General features: G+C 41.3%; 1 protein-coding gene across 2 annotated transcripts in view; it reads left to right on the forward strand.

The window, feature by feature from the left end:
- The window catches only part of trak1a (trafficking protein, kinesin binding 1a), a 282,105-nt gene that overhangs the window by 224,104 nt on the left and 41,078 nt on the right, over positions 1–16,923 (forward strand). The window contains exons 4-5 of one of the 2 annotated variants that reach the window (XM_059945728.1): positions 10,582–10,658; positions 15,891–16,007. In XM_059945728.1, the coding sequence (XP_059801711.1) occupies positions 10,582–10,658; positions 15,891–16,007 (194 nt within the window). Of the gene's footprint in view, positions 1–10,581; positions 10,659–15,869; positions 16,008–16,923 lie in introns of those variants that run through there. The other variant, XM_059945727.1, reaches the window with a different exon arrangement.

Genomic DNA, 16,923 nt, shown 5'->3' on the forward strand with positions numbered 1-16,923 from the left:
ACAGGAAGAAAAACTCTGCTATACACTGTTTAAAGGTAAGGATCAGATGAGGTACAGTTTTCTGTCCAAATGGCTTGTGTCTTTTAATATTTTTAGGACAGATAAATAGATTGCAGCTGAAAAAGGGGATAGGGTGAAAATCATACAACACAGAAACAAGCTCTTCAGCCTGTCAGGTACATACCGCCTGTTGCATCGATCTACACTAGTCATGAGTAGATGTGTGTGCAAAGTCAGATTATCCAAGATGATATTAAATGATGGTACAGGCTTGTGTGTCTAAGTGGCTTACTTCTGCTCCTCATTAGTTTAACTACATTAGTTTAACTTTGCATCGAGAGGTTTTGGCATCAGTGTAGTACAATTCTGTGACAATCGATGGAGAATGCCAATCTCATTTCACGGGATAATTTCTACTCCATACCGAGACATTACTCTAGCAGGTCGTACACATCACATCATCTTGCAGGAGCAATAGGCTGCAGAAGAATTTATCAGACCCTCCTGTTGCCATGTGCAGTGCATAAACATCATCTGCAAATAAATAGATTGGATGGTGAGTGCTGAAGAACGAGATTCCATTGAAGGTGCAAAATGTGCAATTAATCTTTGAACACAAGCTGAACACTGATTCTGAGAGTGAGTTTGAATGAAGTCAGTGTAACCAAAATACAGCCATAAACACATGTAACGCATTAGAGTCATAGATCCATACGCATGATATAGGTTCTTTGGCCCAACTAATCTGTGTCAATCATGGGACCCATCTATGCAGTCTCATTTCCCTGAGTTTGATCTGTATTCCTCTACGCCCTGCTCTTCCAGGTACCCATCTAAATGCTTCTTAAATGATACTGTTGTACGTGCCTCAACCACTTCCTCTGGCAGCTGGTTGCATATACTCACCATCTGTTGAAAAGTTGCCTCTTGTCCCTTTTAAATCTTTCCCCTTGCACACTAAATCCATGCCTCCTAGTTCTGGACTCCCTACCCTGGGGAAAAGACTGCTACCATTCAGTTTATCTAAGCCCTCATGATCCTGTAAAACTCCCAAAAGTCATCTCTCATTTCCAATGCTCCAAGGAATAAGATTGTGTGTTTGATATGTATCTCGGGGCAGTTTATCACCCCTCTATATTTACCTTCTGTAATATGTTTTTGAAGTTAGGAGTACTAGGCACTACTTGTGTATTGGTTTGAAATGCTGTTTGATAGCGAAGAGATGTATTACACCAATAAGACTATAAAATGTAATTTATCACTACTACCTTGTTGACTTCAGGAAAGTGAGAGGTTCTGATAATTTAGCTGACAGATCACAGATGGGGCATGCAGCTAACCTGCTTGTGAGGTGTGGTGCCAGAGAGATTCTGCTGAACATTAACCATCAATTACAAATATGGGAGAGGAAAGGGAGGCCGTGCCAAATGAAACAAAGCCCCACCCCCATCCTTTCCCACTTCCCTCCCCAGGCAGTGAAGATTGCAGATAAACTAAGAAACCTTTGCCTTGTTTCGTCTGATTCAGTTGTGCAAGGCTTTAGCTTATTTGGATATTGCAGTTTGAATATCTTGGGGTTTTTGCATGTGATAGTAATCATCCAAACAATATTGTTTGGAGCCATTTGGACTGAATCTATCAACCCGGGCCAGGTGTGAGTTTCCATCTACAGCTTTGTATTAAAGCTTTAGTTGACATGATTTGAGCTACCTGTTGAGACCTGGGCTCATTTCATAAGGTGATAACTTTTAAGAAATTTGATCCATTCCCAGCAAGTTTCAGTGTTTGAATTTGCTCTTTCCTTGGTCAGGGTAGATATCAGTAATGGATCACTTGTTACATGAGAGCTGTTGATTATTTATTCTGGTTCTCAGCAGATTTAAAAAATTCGGATATAAAATCCATGGTAACAATTTATAGAGGGTGGGTTTGGGAAGGTGACAGGGTGCAGCCGGGTATGTTGGTGGACAAAACTGGTGAGGCAAACAGGTTTACAGAAGAACAAAGGCAGGTTGCAAGAGTGCACAAGAAGATGAAAGAGTATAATCTGGGATTATTTTTATGAAAACTAAAATATATTTTGAACATAATACTTGCTAAACGGAGAAGGATTAAGTGTGGCTGCAAGTCAAATTTGTTGTCACGTACATTGGTACAGTGAGGTGTATATACAATGAATAATTTGCTTACAGCAAGATCACAAGTATGTAAGTCCAGATAACTCGTAAAATATAAACAATAGATTTTGCCGATGCTGGAAATCCAGAGCAACACACACAAAATGCTGGAAGAACTGAGCAGGTCGAGCAGCATCTATGGAGGAGAATAAACAGTCTGTGTTTTGGGCCAAGACCTTTCTTGAGTTCTGATGAAAGGTCTCAACCTGAATTGTCGACTATTTACCCTTTTGACCCTTCGAGCTATGCTGCCCCCGAAACCTGCAATTAACCCTAATCTAATCACTAACAATTTACAATAACCAATTAACCTAGCCAGTACGTCTTCGGACAGTGGGAAGAAGCAGGACGACCCAGAGAAAACTCTCACATTTCATGGGAGGGTGTATAGAGAACTCCTTGCAGAATGGCACCGGAATTGAGCTCCAGAACACCTTGAGGTTGTATTAATCTCTACGTTACCGTGGGAGCCCAATAGCGGTTAGTGTGATGCTCTTCTTTGTGCCTTGCATGTATCTGCATTTCTTTCTTCTTGCGTGACCTGACTTTGTGTGCTCATTCTCGCTTCTTGTGTCTTTGTCATTACTCTCACCTGATGGACATTGATGGCAAACACAGCTAAGCATCCCACAAACATCATCCTGCCCAGATAGGTACCTGGCTACATATAAAAGATCTGTGTGCATCAACTGGCTAGTGTGTTCACTGAAATCTTTTAATCTCTTCACCTGCTTCAAGTAGCCTTCAATGATACAGGCGCCCGTGAAGAGCCTGGTGACCCTGACTCAGTGACTAGCGTCCAGTGGCACTTACATCCACAGTGATGGAACATGTTAACTCCTGCCTGAGGAGTGACTGAGGTCTGCTTACCACAGCAGATGCCAGCTCATTGGCTTTTCACTCAACCTTGGAACATCTGGACAGCAAAGTTGCATATATCAGGATGTTCTTTATCAACTATAGCTCAGTATGCAATACCATCAGCACATCAAGACTAATCAATAAACTCCAGTGCCTTGGCCTCAATACTTCCTTGTGCAATTGGATCCTGGATTTCCTCACGTGCAGATCCCAGTCAGTTCAGATTGGCAATAACATCTCCACGATCTCCATCAGCACAAGTGCACCACAATGCTGTGTGCTTAGCCCCCTGCTCTACTCGCTTTACACTAATAACTGTGTGGCAAAGCACAACTCCAATGCCATATTCAAGTTTACTGGTCATACCACTGTCGTAGGCCAAATCAAAAGTAGTGATGAATCAGCATAAAGGAGGGAGATTGAAAATGTGGCTAAATGGTGTCATAACAACAACCTTTCACTCCATGTCAGCAAGACCAAGGAGCTGATTATAGACTTCAGGAGAAGGAAGCTAGAGGTGCATGAACCAGTCCCCATTGGAGCATTAGAGATGGAGAGGGTTAGCAACTTTACATTATTTTGGAGGACCTGTCCTGGGCTCAGCACGTAAGTGCAATTACAAAGAAATCTACTTCCTTAGGAGTTTGTGGAGATGTGGCATTTCATCTAAAACTGGCAAACTTCTATAGATGTGTGGTGGAGAATAGATTGACTGGGTACATCACAGCTTGGTATGGAAACCCCAATGATGTTGAATGGAAAAAGTAGTGGATACAGCCTGGTTCATCACAGATCTTTATCTCCCCACCATCGAGCACATCAACATGAAACGCTGTTGCAGGAAAGCCATATCCATCATCAGGGATCTCCACCACCCAGGACATGCTTCTCTTCTCTTTGCTGCCATCAGAAAGAAGGTACAAGTGCCTCAGGACTCACACCACCAAATTCAGGAACAGTTGTTACTCCGCAGCATCAGCATCAGGCTCTTGAACCAAAGGGGGTAATTTCACTCAGCTTCACTTGTCCCATCATCAAAAGGTTCCCACAACCTGTGGGCTCAACTTTCAAGGATTCTTCATCTCAATACTGAATTTATTGCTTATTTATTTGTTATTATTGTGCCTTCTTTTTGATTTGACAATTTGGTGTCTTCTGTACTCTGGTCTTTCATTGATCTTGTTATAGTTGTTATTCTATAGATTTGAGTATGCCCACAAGAAAATTAATTTCAAGATTGTATATAGTGACATCCAAGTATTTTGATAATAAAATTTACTTTGAACTTTGTAATTTAAGCCGTGCCTTAACCTCCACTTCCCATGAAATGCTATCTGAAATATTATTGTTTCTCAGGGTTCTGTGGTGCAAATTTCTTGTGACGAGTGTTGCTTTGTGAAAGAGTTTTATTGAAACACAACCTTCATTCTGCCTTTAGGTTTTGTGACTTTATTTCCTGGATACTTTTGCCTCTTCCCACACCTGTACCGTGAATGTAGCCTAACCCAAATGGATGAATGTTAAGGATTAATGAATGAATTAAAGTTAAGGATCTTAGGTGGTCTTAACACTACAGCTACAATCTATTATAATTGGAAGCAAGAGCTGATTAAATTCCAAGCTCTGTAAATTTATAAGGTGTAGAGATATTTGAATCAGTGTAGTTTAGATCTCTTGAGCCACAATTTATTTACTGCATTGTGATTTGCAACAAAGTTGTCCTCAAACTTTTGAAGGGATTTACTGGATACCAATGAAGTCCTCTTGTACTCTTATCATCTGAAATCACCTGGATTATTAATGCCTGGACATTTACATAGTATGAGATAATTATTGCTCACAAATGATTAATATTTTCAGTGCTAAAATCAGACGTGTTAGGATTAGATGGAAAAATGGAATTGAAGAAGTGGATCTGTCATGGCTGTCTTTTCAGATATTCAGAGAGAGTGATTCTTAATTCACACCAGTTAATAAAAAGATCACTCAAAGCTGGATGAAATCTTACAAAGTCCTTTATTTGGATGTAAATGACAATTGGGAACAATGTTTTGGATTTCTCATCTTTGCGGTGAGATTTTAACATAATCTTGTTCCATCTAGAACAGTGTAACACAGGAACATGATATCTAAACTCAGATTAAACCCCCATTTTCAAACTCACATGTGGCTGTTCTGTGTAAATGCCTTTTTAAGTCCTTCAAACAGCCCAAATTTGTTTCCTCCTGACATATACAGGAATCTCCTTATCACTTAATAAACTGCTGTTCACAGCGTTAATCTTTGAAGTAATCAATGCAGTGAGGTAAGGGAACTAGTAGATGCGTGATATGTGGAATTCCAGAGGGGATAGGATGAGCTGTAATGTCAAATGAGGTCACATACTGGTGTGAGTGGAAGAATGGTGGTTAACAGAAACTAGACTGCAGGCATAAATGGACTTTTAGTGGTTGGTAAGATGCAATAAATGGTGTGCTACAGGGATCCCTGCTTTTTTGATTTGTATAAGTCACTTGGATGAATACACCAGTAAGTATGATTGCTACATCTACTGATAACTCCAGGATAGACAGGAACAAAAGTTCTGAAGGGAACTCATGGAGGTTACATAGAGATATTGAAAGATGTGGCAAATGGAGTGTAATGTGGAAAAATTTGGATTTGTCCACTTTGTTAGGAAAAATAGTTAAGTTAATGAAATAGAGATTGCAGAACTCTGAGACACAGAAGGGTCTAGGCGTTGCAGGAGTATGATTTGCAAAAGGCAAGAACGTAGGTGTTCCAAATAACAACCAAAGCTAGTGGACCGATCCTGGGTAACTCAATGTAAAAGAGGGGATGTTATGCTTTGGTTACATCACAAATTGGTGTTAATTTGGAGACTTGTATGCAGTACTCGTCTGCTTAAGATGTTGGAAGCAGATAAGAGAATGTTTCCTCGATTGACGTATGGTGTAGGTAGATAATCACAAAGAAATGTTGGCCAGGGCATTGTTTCTGTTAGAGTTTGGATGGGTGAGAATGAACTTGGATGAAACAAAAAAAAAAGATGTTTATTCTGGAGAATCCAGAACTAGGAATCATTGTTTAGAAGTAAGAGGAATCAGAATCAGGTTTAATATCACTGGAAAATCTCTTGAAATGTATTGTTTTGAGGCAGCAGTACATTGCAAAATGTAATAATAAAATTATAAATTGCACTACAAAATGTAATATATATAGTATATAAATTAAATAAGTTGTGCAAAAAAGAGAGCAAAAGAATAGTTCATGAATTCAGAAATCTGATGGCTGAGGGGAAGAGGCCTCTCCTGAAACATTGAAAGGGTGTCTTCAGGCTCCTGTCCCTCTTCCTTGATGGTAGCAATGAGAAGAAGCTATGTCCTAGATGATAGGGGTCCTTAATGATGGATGCCTTGATTCTGAGGCATTGACCTTTGAAGGAGTCCTCAATGTTGGGGAGGCTAGTGCCTGTGATGGAGCTGGCTGGGTATACAACTTTCCGTAGCAAATCGATCCTGTGCAGTGGCCCCTCCATTTCTGATGGTGCTGTAACCAGTTAGAATTCTCTCCATGTTACACCTGTAGAAATTTGCAGGAATTTTTGATGACGTATCAAGTTTCCTTAAATTTCAAATGAATTATAGCTCTTTGTAATTGCATCAATATGTTGAACCTAGGAAAGATCTTCAGAGTATTGATACCCAGGAACTTGGAGCCACTGATCCCTCAATGAAAGCTGGTGTGTTCTTGCAACTTCCCCTTCCTGAAGTACGTTATCAATTCCTTGGCCTTACAAATGTTGAGTGTAACAGTTTTGTTGAGATACCACTCAAACAACTGATCTATCTCACCCCTCTACACCTCCTCGTCACCATCTAAAATTGTACCAACAATAGTTGTGTTACTGACAAATTGGTAGATGGTTTTTGAGCTGTGGTGATCCAAGCAATCATGGACATAGGGAGAATGGAGCAGTGAACTAAGCACACATCCAGTGTTGGTTGTCAGTGAAGAGGAGGTGCTCTTTCTGATCTGCACAGACTGTGATCTCCTGGTGAGAAAGTTAAGGATCCAGTTGCAGAGGCCCAGGTTTCAGAGCCTGATGATGAGAACTGAGGGTATGATTGTGTTGAATACTGAGCTGCACTCAATAAACAGCAGACTGATGCAAGTGTGGCTATTGTCCTGGTGATCCAAGGCCGTGTGGAGAGCCAGTGAGATTGCATCCACTATGGTGGCGATGAGCAAATTGTAGTAGGTTCACTTAGGGAAGAGTTGATTCTGTCCATAACCAACCTCTCAAAGCACTTCATCACAACTGATGTGAGTGTAACTGGGCAATAATGATTGAGGCAGCTTGCCCTGCTTTTCTTGGGCACCGATATGATTGAGTACCTAATTGAAGTTGCGGTCAGGTGGACCACGATCTTAACCAAATGGTGAATAGGCTACAGGGACCAGATGCTTCTGCTTCCACGCCATAATTATATCTTTAGTCAAATTAAATGTGGAAGCAGCCATATTTCAGACCAGTTTCAATTAAATTCTTCATTTGATTTCTAGAGTGTCTTGGTTGCTGAATGAAGGATTGATGAAATGGAGAGATATCTATATCTTCTAATTGAAGGGTAGTATTGCTCTTTGACTTTGAATAAGAAGGTTCCTAATATGGACGTTTTCTATTTGCTAACCTATTTTCACACAGTATTCTGAGGCAGAATGCAGCCTGGAAGTAGGTCAGTGAAATATGAAATTGTCCCATCATGACCTGTTCATCCAATTAAAATGAGAGCTTAGCCTGGCACAGATTTAAATTTAGAAGACAGGATTTTCATGCTCACACAGGTCTATTAAGTTGTTGCAACAGTCAACAAAAAGAATGTAATATTTGTAATTTATATTAAAAAAGCTGGAAATAGCAGATATGGCAGAAAGTGAAAATTTCAGTGTTTCAGTTTAAAGAGCCTTAGTCAGAATTGGGAAAAGGAGGATACAGATTAGCAGAGAGTGAAACAAGAAGTTGCCTTAATTCTCAAACCCCCTCCTATTTTGACTGTCTCAGCATGTCCTCCCGCATCTTGCTGTTATAATGAAACTGAGCACCTCATTTTCTGTGGGCATATTAGCATTTCTCTGGTTCAGCATCAATTTCACCTAACTTGTTCTCTCTGATAGGATCAGATCTGGTTCGATTGTCTTTCCTCTTGGCAATCACCTGTCCCATTGCACTGCTTTCACATTTTATATGTCCCTGTGTTCTGATTTTCTTCCACTACAAGATGTATGGGATGACAAGTAAATTGGCTGCTGTAAATTGTCCATTCTCTATAGATGAGTAGAACTGATGTATATGTGGGGAAATAAACTGGGATTGATGTATATTTATGTATTTATTGAGATACAGCGCTTCAAGCCATACTGCCCAGCAATCCCCCGATTTAATACGAGCCCAGTCACAGGACAGTTTACATTAACCGATCAGACAGTACCGGAGTGCCTGGACAAAACGCACACAGTCCTGGGAACAACGTACAAACACCTTACAGGCGGGAATTGAACCTGTGTTGCTGGTACTGCTAACCACTACACAACCGTGCCACCTTTGATGGTTGGCATGAACTTAGTAGGTTAAACGGTGTTCTTCCCGTCATGACCATGATCTTTGCAAACTTTTCTAAAGAGGTGGTTTGTCATTGCTGCCTCTCTGGGCAGTGTCTTTACAAGATGGGTGACTCCAGCCATCATCAATACTCCAGAGATTCACAAGCACAAGATTGTCAACTGTTTACTCTTTTCCATGGATGCTGCCTGGCCTGATGAGTTCCTCCAGCATTTTGTGTGTGTTGCTCTTCAGAGATTGTCTGCCTGGCATCAGTGGTCACATGACCCCGATCAAGGAGCTAAGCTCGTGCTACTCCTTGCCCAAGTGTGACCTGCAGGCTGGCAGAGGGAAGCAGCACCCTACACCTCCTTTGGTAGAGGCATATCTTGATTCCGCCACCCTGGAGCCACATATAGACGTGGCAATTGAATTATTACTCAACATGTTGAACTGTGAATTTTGGAGCTCTTATTTTCATGCTTCCCTTTACAAAGCCGACTAAGGAATCTCTGCATTTCTATCAAACAAATTACCATATGGATTAGTAGCTGGACCTGGCCACTGGGTCCTGCAAGCTTACTCCATCATTTAGTGAAATCAGAGCTGATCTTATGTAATTTCAGCTTAACACTTCTGTCAATGGGAATTTGGTGTTACAGTGGTTAGCACAACTCTTTACAGTACCAGTGATCCACGCTTATTTCCCTCCACTGTCTGTATGGAGTTTGTCTGTTCCCCCGTGACCGTGTTGGTTTCCTCCTTTGAGGTAAAAAGTTCCGGAAGGAGCTGGCAAAAAATTTGTTCTTTCTTTAGTGGGTGACTCCTGATTTGTGAGTAGTAATCCCTAGTTCTGAAATCTTCGAGAAGCATGCTGTCCAAATCCATCCAGTCACGATCCTCTGTCAGATAAAAGCCTCCCACACCTTGTCCCTTCGTTTAATCAACCTGCACTGCACTGATTCCTATGGTTAAAGGAGCTTCATCTATATAAATTCCTGAATTTAGAAAGCCAAAATAAACAAGAAGTAATTGGAAAATTATTTTTATTTCCTCTCAAAGCAGTATACCCATGTTGTTAAAAGGCAACACGAGTGAATCTACGGATGCTGGAAATAAATAAAAAACACGAAATGCAGGCAGAACTCAGCAGACCAGACAGCATCTATGGGGGGAGGTAGTGATGGCGTTTCGGGCTGAAACCCTTCATCAGGAGGGTTTCAACCCTTCATCCTGATGAAGGGTTTCGGCCCGAAACGTCATCACTTTCTCCTCCCATAGGTGCTGTCTAGTCTGCTGAGTTCTGCCAGCATTTTGTGTATTTTATACCCATGTTGTTAATGGTGTTTATTTTCTATTTCAATCTTTTCTTTTCCCGTGACATATGACATTTGTTTTCTGAGCCACCCCTCAGTACGGTTGTCCCACGGCCTATTCTTTCACACATGACTGTAATCCTCCTTGATTTTCCTGCCACTCACCTGCGCTAGGGGTAACACACTGTAGCCAATTAACCCTCCAGTATGGGAGAAAACTGGAGCACCCAGAGGAAACCTGAGCAGCTAAGCAGTACATGTAAGCTGCACTGATAGCATGCAGGATTCGATTCGAGCTGGTTCATTGGGGGGATTTTACCACACATGCTTGGCTGTGGTTATACATCTGTTGTGTGTCCGACTTTTTTCCATTAGCTGAGGGAACCAGTGGTATTTACTTCCTTTTCATGAGAACAATTGATTCAATTAGTAATGAATTTATTATGTGTATTTGTTTTTTAAAATAATCTGTGAATGATTCGTTTTGCTTAGTTAACTTTAGTTTAATTCAATAAGTTGAATACAATTAAGCTTCCGCCCTTTGAACCTGTAAGAGTGAATGGGAGCAAGTGATGCATGCATGTGCTATTGCTGATGTTCATCGTCCACCTCTCTCCTTTTGCAGTCCTGTGCGCGGAACGAGTGGGCCAGATGACTAAGACGTACAATGATATAGATGCTGTCACACGTCTGCTGGAAGAGGCAAGTGCTTTTGTTAACTTCATTAACTGACGTGCTGTTATGATTGGTTTCTGCTGTGTTAAATCTCATTTTAAAATAAATTATCCAGAAATATAGGTTTGTGCTCTAGGATTTCGGTCTCTAAACCAAGATGTTCTCAATGGCAATCAAACGTGATGTTGGCACATTGGCACCAATGGCACGGGTAGAAAGAGGGAAGAGGTTCTGCACAATAAAGAGTTAGGGAAGAGAAGAACCCCCAAGGTGGTAATCTCTGATTACTCCCGGCATCATGTACCGTCAGGACAAATAGGATGAAAGTATAGATGAATAACTGGGGTTAGTTGAAGTGAAACATGCAGATAAAATTGAAAACGGTGTTGAATGCAGGACTGAAGGTGTTACATTTGAATGCACACAATGTACAGAATAACTTGATTTGTAGTGCATTTAAAGATTAGCCGGAATGATAAACGCATGACTGAGCCGTGGCTGAAAGAAGATCGTAGTCGGGAGCTTAACATCTAAGGATACATATTGTATTGAAAGGACAGGCAGGTAGGTAGAGGGAGTGCAGTGACTGTGTTGATAAAAGAATGAAATCATATCCTTTGAAGGAGCTGACATAGAATTGGAGAATATAGAATCCTTGTGGGTAGAGTTTAAAAACTGTGTGTAAGAAGAACATGGAAGTTATATACAGGACCCTGAACAGTAGCCAGAATGTGGGATATAAATTACAACAGGAGGTAGAAGAGGCATGTAATAAAGGCAATGTTACGATAGTCATGGGGGATTTCAATATGCAGGTAGATTGGGAAAATCAGATTGATGCTGGATCCCAAGAGAAGGGATTTGTAGAATTCTGGATTGGATATTGAGTGATGAACCAGACTTGATGAGGGAGCTGTGCTTTAGAGTTCCTACCAAGCAGTGATGCAGCCAGTCAAAATGCTCTCCCCCATCCAATACAGGTGCTCCCCCCCCCCCCACAAAGCTAGTGCATTCCTATGAAGCCGAAATGGCGTAAAGCAAAGAACCATTAATTTATATGGGAAAATTTTCGTAAAAGCAAAAATCCTCTTTGTAATGTGAAAACAGGTTACTGTAGGTCTTTTGTAAAAGTGAAACAGCGTAAAGTGAACATGCGCAAAGCAGGGGACACCTGTATATATGGAAGTCTTTGGTGACATACCAAATCTCCTCAAACTCCAGATGAAATAGAGCCACTGGTGTGTGTTTTTCATGATTGCATCAGTATGTTGGGCCTAGGGTAGATCCTCTGAAATATTGACAGCAGGAACCTGAAGCAGCCCTCTCTTCCCACTGTTGACCGATCAGTAAAGATTAATGTGTGTTCTCCTAACTTGCTCTTCCTGAATTCCACTATCAGTTTCTTGGTCTTGCTGATGTTGAGTGTATGTTGCAACACTACTCAACTAACTGATCTACCTCACTCCTGTTCGCCTCTTTGTCACCGTCTAAGATTCTACCAACCACATGGTGTCAGCGGGTTAGGCAGCGTCTATGGAGGTAACTTCATAGTCATCTTTTAGGGTTGAAGTCCTACATCAAAACACATGGGAATTTGGACTTGGATCATCTTGTGAATTATGTATGAGGTTGGTTCCCTGCTTCCGTTTTGGTCTTTGATGGATCTTTGGAGGCCTGATAGGGTTGCTATCACACTGGCCTGTAACACAGTTAGTAAAATTCTACTGTGTCTCTGCCTGTAACCAACAACAAGGTAGCCTGTAAATAGAAATGATAGTAACCAAGTAGGATTCATGACACAAGCACCAATGTAGAAGTTGTGCATTCTTTTGCATAGTTTGAGCTTGAAAGCTTTATTAGTCATTGTGGAATTTCAAAGTTTTAAAGTAAATTTATTATCGAAGTACATAGACGTCACCCTGAGATTAATTTTCTTGTGGGCGTACTTAATAAATCCGTCGAATAATAACCACAATAGAATCAATGAAAGATCGCCCAACTTGGGCTTTCAACCAGAGTGCAAAAGACAACAAAATGTGCAAATATAAAAAGAAAGGAAAAATAATAATTAATAAATAAGCAATAAATATCGAGAACACAAGATGAAGAGTCCTCCAAAGTGATTCCATTGATTGTGGGAACATTTCAAAGATGGGCAAATGAGATTGAGTGAAATTATCCCCTTTGGTTCAAGAGCCTGATGGTTGAGGGATAATAACTGTTCCTGAACCTGGTGGTGTGAGTCCTGAGGCTCCTGTACCTTCTTCCTAATGGCAGCAGTGAGAAGAGAGCATGTCCCGGGTGGTAGGGGTCCCTGATGATGGATACTGCTTTCCTGTGTTTCATGAGATGTACTCAGTAGCTGGGAGGGCTTTACCAATTATGGACTGGGCTATATCCACTACTTTTTGTAGGATTTTCCATTCAAGGGCATTGGTGTTTCCATACCAGGTTGTCACACAGCCAGTCAATGTACATCCATTAATTCCTCTTAATGCCATCATCTTCCATCACCACTGCTGATATCCTGTTCCAGCCACCTACCACTCTCTGTGTAAAAGTAAACTTGCTCACTAATCTTCTTTAAACTTTTCCCCCCTCACCTTAAAGTTATGCCCTCAAGTATTTGACACTTATGTCTTGGGGATAAATATTCTCGACTATCTATTGTATCTTTGCCTCTCGTAATTTCACATTTTTCTACCAAGTCACCTCTTGGGCACTGATGCTTCAGAATAAACAACCCTCTCTCTGTAGTAATACTCTGCACTCCCCTTGTTCACCCTCTCCCAAGCTTCCACATCCTTCATCTAATGTGATGACCAGAACTGCACACAAAACTCCAACTGTGGCTTAACCGATGTTTTATCCAGCGATTGGGTTAATATTGCAGATGAATAACCAACGGCAGAACCGACATTCCTCACACAGGGCTGGAGTTAATGGTAACTGTTGAATGTAGTCACCCATCTGCCTTTGGTTCCCCTGTTGTAGAAGAGGTTACTCTGTAGCATCGGCTGCAATGTAGTTGTTTGGGAGGAGTGAAGAAGAATCACTGCTTCACCTGGAACGATGAATCCGGTCCTTAGATGGTGAGATGGGAAGAGGTTGGAGGGCAGGTCTTGCATCCTCTGGTTAAATGGGAAAATATTGGCTTCTATCCCCTTTCTTTCCAATCCTGATGAAGGGTCTCAAACGGGATCATCAACTCTTTATTGCCCTCCATTGATGCTAGCCAACTTCCTCCAGAAATTTGTGTGTGTTGCTGAAGATTTCCAGCATCTGCATGTTTATATGATAGGGAGTGACGCTTTTGTTTATTCCACTAAGTTTATTCAACTAGATGACTTGATAACTAGCATATTACCAAGATAGCACTGGGCTCACCCTATCAGAGAGATTCTCCTTGTCCCATCCACTCCACTCCCACCTCACTGGAATTTAACAGCACTTTGTTTAAATCTTTCCCAAATCTGCTGATGGATCTTTGATTTGAAAGGTTAATTGTGTTTCCTTCCTCGGATACTGCCCAATAGCTGAACATTTTCTGTTTTTTTTTCCTTGTTTTGTCAGTGATACTGTCCCAGAACCATTCAACACAGTGCTCTCACTCGAAAGTAATGTCTGGGAAAGACTTCTCTTCCTGCTTGGCCACACCTCATTCACCTACCCTCTCTCTGCTTGCTCCCACCCACTGAAGTCTTCATGCAGAGTGTATCAGAAAACCATTGCATACAGTTAAATGCCAAGACAAGTAACTAAATAGCACTGTCCTAGAATTTAGTATCTGGCCTGATGTATGGGCAAGTTTTCCCACACAGAGTTTTGTTTCAATGCACAACTAGTACTTTGACTCGGCTATCTAATGAATTGTGTAACTGATTCAGGAGAACACCATTATTCTGTTACTCAAGGGTCAGACTATGAATAACACCAGAAAGCAATAGATTGGTAACCATGGACAAGCTTTGTACATAGTAGAACTTTAGCTTGATGTAACATACAGTGTGGTTTTGGCACAGATGTTAATGGGTGTTTCCGACAAAATATTGTTGCCTCTGAGCCAAGGGTTTATGGTATCAGATTCTTTTGCTGTGAATTCTTGATTGAATTGCAGTGCAGTATCTTAGGGTGTTAGCCTTATTTGTCATTTAAATAAAATGCAATGGAATTATTTCAGGAATATCTTTGACAGTTGTCATCTGTTTCTCAACATTACTGAACCAAACAATTGGTGTTAGTTTCAAAGGAAAGCACAGGCTGCATCTCTGGAGAGAGTGTTAATGTTTCAGGCGGCAAGCTTAGAACTGGGGAGGTGTGAAAACAAGTGTGTTTTAAGTGGAGAGAGGGTTTGGGAGGAGAAACAGAGGGAATGCTTGTGTAGGAGAGTGTCTGGAAATGGGCCTGGAGGCAACTCACAAAAATATGTTCTAAGTGTTAGGTAATAATTTTATTTTGTGCACTGGTATGTTGTTGTATTTCACATTGGGAAGGTAGAATGTGCAGTCCATTGAAATGTGTGTTCTATTTAGTTTATTGGATATAAAAGGAGTTAAGTGCAGGCAATAAATGACTCACTGTTCCTTTCAGTCGGAGAAGTGCCTATATCGTCGAACATTGCTGCCGGTTTGTGCACAGTGTATTTTCACAAACATTTGTGTTGTCGATGAGCCAGAATGCTGTTACTGGATACTGGAGGTGTTCACCCCGTTTCTTTCTGTGAGAGTGTTCTTGTCCAAAAGGCACTGGGACACCATTTGACACTGATGCACTCTGGAAAGGGGGCCCACATTTCTGTTCTTGGATGGGTGAACTGGGAATGTTTTGGAGACTCAGTTGCCACCAAGAACACAAATCACTCAAAAAAGCTACTTGTGTTTTCTTTATGTTTTAGACAATTTTTGATTTAGCCCTTTTCAAAAATTTTAGTATAATTCTCTAATTTTTAGAGTTCTGAAAGTTAACAACTCTTGGCCGTGTTGAGCTATCAAAGGGTTGGGCATTCTGAGATATAATCATCACTGTCTCTGCTTCTTGGAATGGCTATGGAATCCAAGCCTGTGGATTAAGCAATCTCATAGAGCCAGGAGAGGAAGGTGAGCTATGGAGAAATGTCTGGGATTGATGCGGGAGTTGAGGGCAGGCTCCATCACAACCATCACTGAATGGCAGTGAATGGATTCTCGATTCACTCTATACTTGCCCTCTGCTTTGATCTGTTGTTGCAATCTCATTAAGTGTTTCCAATCCCTTATGCAGAAAGAACGGGACCTGGAACTGGCGGCACGAATTGGCCAGTCATTGCTAAAGAAGAACAAGTCACTAACTGAGAAAAATGAGCACCTTGAAGAGCAGATGGAGCATGCCAGAGAGGAGGTGAGTCCGGGTACCTTGAACTTATATCCACTGGCTGCTTAGAAGAATGTTCAGATTGATGGAGTACATTTCTTCATCGAACGTGGGTTTGTATCTAGTAGGTGTGAGTGTACTTTCTAACAATTACAGTATATGCACTGCGTTGTCTGACCTTGGATAGGTTGTTGTGTTGTTCACAGTCAATATAACGTGCTTGACCAAAGCTTCACAGCTGAGGAAGTGTCCAGCAAGTGTGAAGGAAAAGCAAGCAGTGTTCCCTGGATAGAGAAGGGGTTGGGGAGAATTGCTGGGTACGTTGTGAGCTGACAAAGGAGGAGTGATTATAGCGTGTGCTCTGTACATAGAACTGGTGGCGATATTCCTAAGAATGCATGATATGCTTTCTACAGATAAAACTATAGTCATTGGTATTCATATGGGGTCCTGTTAACGCTTGTCTTTCAGTTGGCTTCATGGAGCAGTCTTTGTTTGAAACCTCTACACCCACCCCCCCACCATGCTTTCATCAATGACTATTGGTGCTGCCTATTACACATCCAGAGCTCATCAATTTTTGTCACCTTTGCTATGAACTATATTTATTCATTTATTTAGAACTTCCACCCAACCCTCAATTTTACTTGAACATTTTTGATATTTCTCTCCCTTTTATGGATCTCTCTATATCTACCCCTGGAGATAAGCTGGGCCATGGACTCCCACATCCTCCTCAACTACATCTCTTCCCACCCAATCTCCTTTAAGTATGTCATCACTTTCTCTCAGTCTCCACCATATCTACTCTCAAGGCGAGGCTTTCGACTCCAGGCTATCATAAATGTCCTTGTTTTGGAATTCTAGCTTCTCCTGTGCTGCTAATGAAGCTGTTATCCACATCTACTCCAATTCCCACACTTCTCTCACTCTCCCAGACAGA

This window comes from Hypanus sabinus, chromosome 20 (assembly GCF_030144855.1).
Source record: "Hypanus sabinus isolate sHypSab1 chromosome 20, sHypSab1.hap1, whole genome shotgun sequence".
In the NCBI taxonomy this organism is placed as follows: Eukaryota; Metazoa; Chordata; class Chondrichthyes; order Myliobatiformes; family Dasyatidae; genus Hypanus; species Hypanus sabinus.